Source organism: Merops nubicus, unplaced genomic scaffold, assembly GCF_000691845.1.
Source record: "Merops nubicus isolate BGI_N331 unplaced genomic scaffold, ASM69184v1 scaffold6551, whole genome shotgun sequence".
Classification (NCBI taxonomy): domain Eukaryota; kingdom Metazoa; phylum Chordata; class Aves; order Coraciiformes; family Meropidae; genus Merops; species Merops nubicus.
The window spans coordinates 115,691-126,663 of record NW_008587499.1 but is presented as its reverse complement, the minus strand read 5'-3'; the positions used below and the strand labels follow the sequence as shown (position 1 = coordinate 126,663).

The following is a 10,973-nucleotide window of genomic DNA, read 5'->3' as shown; positions in this document are numbered from 1 at the left end:
AGTTCCTCACTGCCTATAGACTTGACACGATTTTTTTCCTAAGGGATTCTTTTAAAATCGTTTTTCTCCTCTGTCTCTCAAAAGCAGTTCTTGAGTGTGTGGCGTTGAAGTTCATTGCTTTGTTAACAACTCTGGGATTTTTTTTTCAAAACTTTTGGGTTTTATCTCTTTTGTTTTCTTTTCCTTAAAAAAAGAAAAAAAAAAAAAGAAAGAAAATCCTTTTGGGGGGAGGGGAGATGATCGTGCTGATGTGGAATAAGTGCTCCTGCTGTCTCCTCTTACTAGCCGCGGTCCTGATCGTGGAGAGCTCCCAGCTAGACAGCTCCAGCTCCAAGGTGAACTCCATCAAGTCCACCCTGATGGGGGAGGCTCCAACTCAGGCAACCAACAGATCTGCAGGCATTCACCAGGGACTGACGCTTGCTAGCAGTAAGAAGGGCAAAATGCTAGAGCAGATGGGAAAACCTCCCAAGCACTATCATCGTCAAGGAGAGGTAGGACATCACTTCATTGCTCGAGTTATCTATCCATTCTGTATGTTATATGCAAACAATTGCTAGTCTTCCACTCATGTTGTTTTCAAAGCTATACTGTGTTAATTAATGTACTTCATCCGGGTTGTCTGGGACAGTAGCATCTTGTAATTGGTGTTAAGAACTTTGCAAGTGGGAGTTGGAAGGTTTTAAACCTTTCATTCTCTGTAGGATTAAAAACTCATGGCAGGAAGAATAATTAAAAAAAAATGATTCTTCAGCATTTCTTTCTCTCACTCCTTCAAAGGGCTGCTAAAAGTAAAGGAAAAAGTTTTTCGTGAACTCTTAAACAGTAAGTGAATTGAATTTGAATAGGTGAGGGAAATTTGAAAATGAAGTGGAAACAGTTTACAGCAGTGAAAAAGACTGGTTTTAAAACCCATGCCTAGCAAGTTGAGCTCTGATATCTTTCTCCATGGTGAGAACATAAAAGCATGCTGTTTAAGGCAAATTCATTTGTTGAACATGACAGAAAATAAATTCTAGGTTTGTTGTCCAGAATATACTCCAGTGGTTGTGCAAGTTTGTTTGGTTATGTCCAGCTGAATTAAGCAGGGACTAATAGCCCTGAACATGAAGTTTGAGTCTAAGAAAGAAAGAAAAGGTTATAGAAACTCAATGAAAAAAGATCCTGACTTACTTATGCAGTCCTCTTTCCTCTCTACTCTGCTTGGAAAGTTGAAAGTCTGATAGAAAATTATGTTCCTCCAGCTACCTTTGTGGTAAACTATAAAGCAGCACGTTAAGCCATCAGATCTCTACTTCCCTATCGAGTCTCAACTTGGATGGTATGTTGCACATTGTTATGTTGAAGGAGGTAGACTTCTTCAGAAAATACAGATTTGATAGTATTGGGTATTATTAGTACCTCCAAATACAGCTGCTTTTCATAAAGAACAAACAGTGTAGCAGCAAGGGAACAGCCAACATTAAGCACTAAAAAGGCAAAACACTCAGCGCCTGAAGGGTCTGTATCTTGCCTACATTTTCCTTAAAACAGCAGAGAAGCTGCAAATTCAAGCAATCCACTGAATTCACTGAAGTGTTTCACATCAGCTTCCTAATAATTGAATATTATCCTTTGGTATTGTGTGCAGGCATAATAACAGTAGTGGTAGTTTGGGGTTTTGCGTGTGAGAAGTTTGTTTTTAAACTCCTCCAAGTTTTCTTCCCCTAGCCACTCAATTGTGTTATAATTTACCCAGAATTTGGTCGCCTCTCCTTACCTCTGAGCAAAGTTTAGTAACAGATTTTGTGCTGAAGTTTCATATTACTAAAGTACTGCATTTTTTCCTAGTACACATTGCAATAATTACTGTTAAATCACCTTTAGGAAATACTGCCGCATGATACGCTTTTTTATATGTTTTGTACTTGTAGAGTACTTGCAAAGTACTTTGTACTTTAGTACTTGCGGGTACTTGTAAAGCTGCAATATACAGCCTCAAAAATTATATGTAATTTTTGCCTTTTGAGGAAGTCTTGTCACCTTTCCCTATGTGCAACAGCCTTAGCACTTCAATGTGTATTTAGTGCAATGTTGAGAATGATTGATTATAATTCACCCAGTTCCTGGGAAACAAGTTGCACTGCCCACTGGTTGGATTTACACTATTTGCCACTCACTTGGCAAGCTGTTTTGTTTGCTGGTGTGAACTCACAAGGTACACTTCAAGTTAGGGTTAGACAACTCTGTAAGCATTGATAATGGTAGGAGAGATGGCATGCACGTTAAGATGTAACACAAGCAAAGACCCCATGAGAATCAGTGACTTTGGCTCCCAGGGAGCAAAGCCCGAGCTCCTGTCATGGACTGTCAGTGCTGATCTTGCCCTCTCTCCCTGGGACTCTGTCCCCAGCATCTCAGACTGCTGCGCGGTCTCATGCAGACATAGTCTCTAAAAATGACTAAAATTTGCTACCAATGATTGTAGATGCTACTTTCAGCTATCTGCCTGAAGCAACACAGTCAACACAGAATTGCAATAAAAAGAAGAGAAGAAAAAGAGAGAAGAAAATTTTGTGATAACGCTTTATCTTTGGTGATGCTTCCAGTGGCAGAGTTGGTGAGCCACTGCATTTTTCAACAGTGGGTCACAGATCTCAAGCAATTAAGAAATTATTTTTTCATAATTTTCTTTAAAGTACTCTCTTATTTGGTTAATACTTATTTTGTTTAGATTATGGAACTTTGTTCTGAAGTTTTGTATGCCATTTGCTAATAGAACAGGTCAATGCTTTTCTTTCTAAAACAATCCGTTTCATTAGTGGAATTTATAATGTGTCAAAAGTATCAGTACCTTCCATATCTTGGTAACATTAAATGGTGAGGTGAATGTCTTATTTACAGCTAGGAAATAGTCTTAGTAAGGACCAGGGATATGCAGCCTAAGGGAAAGTGAATAGAATTTTGCTGTTGTGACAGCTCCGAGTTGTGCGTTCAACTCTCTACAGTTACGTGTAGTGGCAATCAGAGAATTGTCACCAAAACTGGTGAAAGTACCATCAGCCCGAAAGCTATTTGCTTATTTAGCTTTGTAGAACAATGCACTTTCAGTATGTTTCTCTAATATGTTAATGTAACATTTTCAATTATGTTAATTCTCGGGACTAGAACCAACTTGGGAGTCTTTAATCAGCAATAAATCAACAGATACAATAGTTCATGTCTTATCTAGAGTGTTGACATACTTCAGCTGGTAGTTACAGTGCTTTGGCCCAGAGTGGGAACATCCAACATTCCTTTGCCAGGCAAAGTTCCAGATCAAATTAATGAAAATACTCACATGAGCAAAGCAAGCTGATACGGCTTGCTGGAGGGACTGACAGGGCAAATGTGGATTTTAGCAAGACATTTTTATGTCTTTCTGAGGAATATTATTTATTCTTTTCTTATTCCCTTTACTACCTTGGATCACCAGAGAATGAGAAGCACTGATGTGCTAAATTGGTGAGATTTCAATGTCTTCACTGTTCTTCACCACCGCTCCTGTTTTCCCCTTTCTGCAAACTGTTAATGTTTTCCCAGTTTGACAGAGAATCAGAAAGTATCTCCAGCATTTTCACAAGGGAAAAATATGCTCAGAAATAGGACCATACAGTGCACATTGGACTAGGCCACTTTTTGGAGGCTCAGTATTATATACTGTCTGCCATCAATTTTGTTGCAAAACTTGATTTAGAGAAATCACTTTTAGGAACAGCTAACAGCTTAGTACTGTAGTCTCACTGGGCAATTGTTCTTGATATGTCATCTCTAAATAAATACAATACAGTGAATAAATTCATAAATGAAAAAGATCAGATTAGCAATGATGCGGATTAATTTTCTTGCATGTTAGTTATAGCTTCCACTGTGTTAGGGCAAGCTCCCCCACGTGGGTGTTCTCACACAATTATAGAGATGCAACTCGAACGGGAAAATCCCACCTGTTGTCACTGTGACTGAAAGGCATAGCCTTTCCACAGATTCCTGGATGATGGCTCTGCAGCCTTTTTATTTCACTTCATCATCTTTTTGGCTTCTTACCTCTGGGTTATAGTCCCCTTTCTCCTCTAAGGCTGGTCCCTTCCATCACCCTTAGGGTTTGCAGTTGAGCTCACTCAACCACCTTTAATGATCTGGTAGGCTGAGATCTACCAAGCTTTATTTCCAGCTCTTTTCCTTCTTTAATCCATCGCTATTATCTTCTGCTCTTTCCAAGTCCTGGCCACAAGCCATTATTTCAGTTGTTTCCCCAGCAAGATGTTTCTTTCATTGCTTTTGCCGTTGTGTAGCTGGTTTGGTTTGTGCTTCCCGCTGGGACTGTCCTTCCCACATCCCCCCACAAGCACAACGGGAGCACCAGCAATGGAGGGAAGACCTGGCGAGGGCACTGGCACAACTGTGGGGCTGAATAAGTGATAATGAGGTCTGGAAAAGTGAGAGAGGAGTGAATATCTGGGAGTTTTAACACTGCAGGGAGACGAAGATGGATATCAGATAAGCATTTGTATTCCAACTGTACTCAGTTTAATTTAAAAAATGTAATTTATTAAAAACTCTATCACAGCTTGAGCTAAGAGGCTTGAGACCACAGAAGCCAAACCAAAAGGGCATTAATCCAAATGGCTAAGTTGACACTGATCTCATACCTATCAGTACATGGACATACATGTGTTTCTTGAACAGGGCGTAGTTACCCACAAGGACTTGCTAGAAAATGCTTGGATGATACTTTGCAGCAAGTAAAACAGCATGAGATGTAGTAATTGACTGCAGTGTCATGAGAACGTTACAATAAAATGTACCAAAGACACCAAAAATGTGACCACAATATCTCAAATATCTAGCAACCAAGACAGTATAAATTATTTCTCCATGGGATTAAAAATAAATTAATGACAATACCTAGAAATTATGTCCAGCAACAGCTGCTTTTTTGTATACATTTTAAAAAAATACAGAATTGCTGAATCTGCAGAGGTCACCAGAGAACGTTTGCTCTTGCTGTTTAGCGTTAGGAATCTGGGAGACATAGTGGTTTACTGGCAGAAGCCTTGCTAAATAGCCAAGTGGTTTTCCTCTTGGTTTCAAAAATAGGATGCAGAATATTTTCTCCTTCCTGGGTCAAGCTTGGTGTCCCCTTCAATTTGTTGTTATTATTTGACTCCTTAATATAGAGCAAAAGCTCCTGTAAAGCAGCTTTACTACAACTATTTCTTATTAAAGTTGGAACAACGTTTAGAAAATTTCCAGGACACTGATGTGCTATTGGGTGTGCAAGTAGTTAGGAAGAATTAGTTTCTGGAGAGTCTGTCAGAGCCTAAGGACAACACAAAAGATTATGAAGCATGATTCCATTTTGCCCTCAGAAAAATAAGTCTGATTAACTCATTATGTTTTATTAACTGATGCTTTGCAGATGCAAATATAGCACAAGGTTAATTTTGATTTTAATTATCTCAACACCGGATGTGTCTTGCAAGCACCTCATATGTCATGGTTTGTCAGTTGAGCCTTCGGTCCTTTTACAGTTGTTCTTACAAATGCCTTGCCCTGGAAATGTTGTTTAGGAGGAATTTAACTCTGCAAAGGAGGAGTCCTATGAAGCTCCTGCTTCTGTTTGTTTCTTGAACACTGTTTTTCTCCTCAGGTTTTGTGTACCTGAGAATTTTTTAAAGTATATTAAAAAACCTCATATGTATAAAAACACATGTGTTAATTTGGAGAACATTTTCAAAGCAGAAACCTTCTCTTCCTGTTTGAGCTTGCGAAAGTCTGCGCCAAGCTCGCGCTAAAGAGTCGGGGTGCAATGGGCCAGACTTGGAGCCAGCAGTGCCCACCTGGCCCACTGTTGGCATGTGGCTTGTCACCATGTCCCACCGTGGTGCTGGGGAGCTCTGTACTGGTGTCAGTGCTATAGTTAGATATTTATGATAGTTTTGAGGAGCTGAAGTTTGTATGATGCTACAGAAATGGGGAAGAAAACCAGAAGACATCTCTCTGCTTTTCCTACATTGGTAAAACTCCAAGTGTATTTAATTTTTTTTTTTTCCCCAAGAGTGAGGATAATTCTCTGGAAATCTTTGTCTTTCAATGCTATGTTCTAGGCTATTTTTTCTGGTACCTTTAAATTGAAACCAGTTTCTATGAGCTTCATATCCAGGGATGTGAAAGGTCAGTACGAAAGCCGAGAAGATCAGAAGGTTTGTTTTATTACTTTTTAAAAATTAATTTTACCAACAAAAGTCTTTAATTTCATTAGAGAACGTGACCATTCAACTCTTCTTCTTCAATGAAGTATAGGAATCACTGTATGTTTCCCCAAGCTGTCACTTTTCCTTTAATATAATTTTTCCCTTTTTGCTTGAAGTTAGTGGAAATTTTCATGAACACAAAGCAATTTTCAGATGGCCACGAATGTGAAAATAGGTGAATCTGTGATATTTCTAAGCTCATTACAGAATCCTTTGCTCTAGAATAAGCTACAGAAAGTACTTTGAGAGAGAGAGATGATGTAAAAGGATACATACTGTTACACGAAATGATCAAAGCACAGCAGTTTTCAAATAAAGTAATGAGTTTTCTTCATCTTAGTTTTTTTTTTTTTTTTGGATCAGCCTTATCTATGATTTATAAATTTCTGTTCACACACACAGAACATGAGTTATGAAAATAAATTACTATAAACACACAGTGAGAATGTGGACTTTACCCATTTAGCAGCTATTTCATCCTTACAAAAGATGGGGAAATGCTACAAAAAAAAAGCAAAAAAAGTTTAAGAGTTGGTTTTTTTTTTTTTTTCCCCTCAAAACGCATAAATGCACAGCTCATCCCCTTGGGACTTTCTTAAAGCTAAGCTTTGATATGACTGAGTTTTCATATGCAGGGTAATGAATCTTGGAGCCATGCATGTTGCACATATGTAGTGCAAATGGCACTGGTTTAGCATTTTTAGCAGTAAGTGAAGGTGGGCTGCTCTGCACATGCTCAGGAATGAGGTGTTGCTTCCCTCTGCAAACCCTCTGCCTCATTCTCCGTGCATCATGTAAGTGTGAACCAGGCTGTGCATGCTTCTAAAAGCATATTTATCAGTCCAGTGAATGAGAGGACAGGGTTCAGCTCTACGCGTCTTGGCAGCTTGCGCTGAGTGAAGCAGAGACTTGCTGTCAGTGTGATCTCTTCCCTGCAAGTCTGAAATGCCTAAAGCAGAGACCTCTTAAAATGTATTGCAAGCAGAATATGCCTATGTTGCAGCAAGAAACTTATTCTTAGAATAGCATTCTTAACTAGAACGGCATTAGGGCAAGTCATGTTTCTGATGGGGGAAAAGCTCCTTTATTTTTCCTTTTGCACAGAGCAGGGCATTTTCCAGAATTGTGTCTTTTGCTGTGTGTTCTACAGAAAATGGTGCATCTCTTCTTGACGGCCTCCTATCATGGTTTAAGACCATCCAGCTGGCACTGAACACCGTGCAGCCACTCGCTCACTCCTACCCCCTTCTGGTGGGATGGGGAGGAGAAAATACAACAAAAGGCTCAAGGGTTGAGACAAAGGACAGGGAGTGATCATTCACCAACTGTAGTCTCAGAAGACAGACTCGACTTGGAGAAACAAGACCAATTTAATTAAAAAAAAACCACCACTAATTTGCTAATTGAATCAGACTAGGACAGTGAGAAATAAAACCAGGTCTTAAAAAAAAACACTTTCCCCTCACTGCTCCTCTCTTCCTTGGCTCAGCTCTGCTACCTCCTCCCCCTCAGCAAAGCAGAGGACAGGGAATGGGGGTTGTGGTCAGTCCCAGTCCATTCAATTTTGTTTTTGCCTCTCCTTCCTCCTCCCCTGCAGCAACGTGGCGTCGCCCCTCCTATGGGAGACAGTCCGCGATCTTCTCCTACCATTGTTGGTCCCTTCCACAGGCTGTGATCCCCTCAGCGATGGATTGCTGTAATGTTGGCCTCCCTCAGAGTCACAAACTTCTTCAGGAGCAGTCCCTTGCTCCAGTGTGGTGTCCTCCCCAGGCTGAAGATAGGAATCTTCTCCACTGTTGATCTCTGAGGGCTGCAAGGGCTCAACCTGCCATCTCTCCATTGGCTCAAGGGAAACGGCTGCTCTGGTGTGCCTCTCACTCCTTATTGACCTGGGTGTGTCTCTAGACCCACTCCTCTCACAAAAAAAAAAAAAAAATAAAAAAATTGCACCCTCTTTTTGGTCTGACTTGGACCAAAAAAGCTTCTCAAAGCTTCTTACAGAAACCCACACCAGTAGCTCCCTCCCCTGCTACCAAAACCCTGCCAGACACAAACTCAACATACCTGCAGAGATTCTAAAGCTGGACATTTTGCTGTAAAGCAAGGTCTTGAAGGGGGGAAGAGAACTATATGTAAAACCACTAACAGAAATGCAAAATGTTAAATGTAACTAATCTAGTCGGTGTTTTTATAGCAAAACTCTAGTGTGTCATGGAGTCCAGCCAAGGTACTCTGGATGCCCAGTGTCAGGTACTCATGTCAACTCAAAAGAAGCCACAGAAGTCTAGGCCCTGTGTTTAATTTGCGCTTGGATCCCAAAGTTATTTGGGTCATTTTCTGAACTCACTACTGAAAATAGATTTGGGGCTTCCTAATGCTGCAAGTTCTAAGGAAGACACCATTTGCCACTTGCTCTTATGGCTAGATTTATTGGTGTGCCTGAGTGCTTTCCCTGTTCTTGTTACCGTGAGCGTGTTCACGTGGAGTGTAATGCAGAGGTGCTTTGGCTGATCTGTTCTCCGTCCAGGATGAATTCTTATAGAATGTGGGTTTAATAGGAGAAAAACCTCTGTTCAATATGACAGAGTAGCAAGCAAGAGATGTTAGGGAGCCTTGGGCTTGACAAGTTTGTCTTAGAATCATAGAATCATGGAATCATTTAGGTTGGAAGGGACCTCCAAGATCATCAAGTCCAACCACCGAGCAACCAAGGCTCCAAAGTCCTCTGCCAAAACAGAATCTGTCAAGGTTGGAAGGAACCACAAGGATCACCCATTTCCATCCCCTCTGCCATGAGCAGGGACACCTTCCACTAGATCAGGCTGCCTGTGTCTTTAGTAGCAGCTGAATGAAAAATGGCCAAATGAAGCTTCTGTTGTCCTGAACTGGCAGGTCTAGTACTGACTGTGGAACTTGCTATATTTCTTTGTTTCTTCTCTTTTAGCTTGAAAATGAGAGAGCAGAGCCTGCCTCCCATACATTTCATTGTGGATTTCCTGGGAGATGTGGGATCCTGTTTACTGGGTGGATATTTAATTTCTTTTTCAGACTTAATTTCCCCTGTAATTCTTCATGTGTTTTAAGAGAGAGGAGATGTCAAATGGCCATTTCTTCTTTTAGATATAGACAGGACAATGACATTTCTTACCAAAGAAAGAGTTACATATAGTGATTACATAGTTAACATGCAGCTTTCACATAGGGGGAGACCATATGGTGAATAACATGAAGGGATGAAACTAATGGAAGGAGCAGAAGGGAAGAAAAAATCTGGCTACTATCCTGTGTTTGCATCAGGGAACAGGGTGACCATTTGGCAGCCTAGAGAAGGCGATGTAGTTGGTGTGATACCAGATGATAAATTAATAGGCATTTACACAGATAAACAGCTTAGTGTTCTCTTTGCAGGGGATTTAACATATGTCATTAACTCCCTGGGATGATGGGAGCAACCAAGTAAATATGAAGACTGTTTCATGTATTTAGCATAGCCTGAAAGTTTTACCAGACTTGTCATCCGTACATTTCAGTTTGTCGTGCACTCAGGTAGGACTAATGATACCATCTGACCCACATAGCCAATCACATGCCATAATGTGTGAGCTGAACACTACAGAATTGCCCAGTGAGACTGGAAGTTGTTCTTCCTGAACCTCTCAGTTCCTGTTACTCCCAACAACGGTGAATTTGCAATATGTATCATGGATAACCAAGCAGTCCTCTGGCGGGGAGAGAAAACAGGTATGGGTCAGAACTGAAGAATGGATCCTGAGAGCTGTGGAAGGACCAGAAAACCAGGAGGATGCCATCCTCTTTCCATATCTTCTCCAAAGTGGAGCCAAGTGTTGATGCTGCATCATAGGTCATCTTAAGAGTAATGAGAAAAACTGCCAATCAAAAGTTAGGCTTAGAAGTCTACTTTATATTTTGATGGAGATGGTAAATTGCTTAGCTGCATAAAATGTTTTTGTAATTGTTGAATAAATACAGGGGTTTTAATGCTCTTCAGGAATGCTTGTAAACTTCTGCGCTTGGTTCTGTCCCCATTGCTATCTTCCAGACATCCAACTCCTCGCCAAGGAAATAGCTTTTTAACAAGAAGAATCGTCTGGAAATCACTTTCTGAGGGGGTCCTTGCCACAGCAGCTGCAACAAATTGCAACTAAACTTCAGTCCCAATTGTTTTTTTATTGCTAAAAGGAAAAGTGACCAAGTGAATGCTTGTATTATAGCTACACAACAATTTATTAAGTATCAAATTGTAGTATGTGGTGTTGTCTAACCAGAAGATTAAGGTTTTCTCTGTGGAGGGAAATTTCTTTCAGACTTTCTACCAATGCTTAAGCTGAAAGAGGCTGGGAAAGTCTTGCTGATCCCAAACTGTCCTGTGGTTAGGTCAACTTAGGGTTTTCCTTCCACTGAGACCTTGGCACTGGGGCCTGGCCAGTGATGTCAGAGCAAGCTGAGTATAACCAGCACAAGGCAGACAAAAAGAGGTCACGGCACTGCAGTCTAATGCGTGCTCATCCATTCCCTGCTGTGTAAACACGTCTCTGGGGGGTGTTTTCTGACCAAGTTGGTTTTGAGTGGCAGCATAACTTTAGCATAGCTCAGATTATGATGATTTGGAATCATTTTTGGCATGATTTTCCAAATAAGCAACACGGAGTCCAGGGAGGTCAAGGAAGGATGGAGCAAAAA

General features: G+C 40.7%; 1 protein-coding gene across 1 annotated transcript in view; it reads left to right on the top strand.

Moving 5' to 3' along the window:
• Positions 1–236: 236 nt before the first annotated feature.
• The window catches only part of DKK2 (dickkopf WNT signaling pathway inhibitor 2), a 43,944-nt gene continuing 33,207 nt past the window's right edge, over positions 237–10,973 (top strand). Inside the window, exon 1 of the mRNA XM_008948925.1 lies at positions 237–445. Coding sequence (XP_008947173.1) covers positions 237–445 — 209 coding nt within the window. The remainder of the gene's footprint in view (positions 446–10,973) is intronic.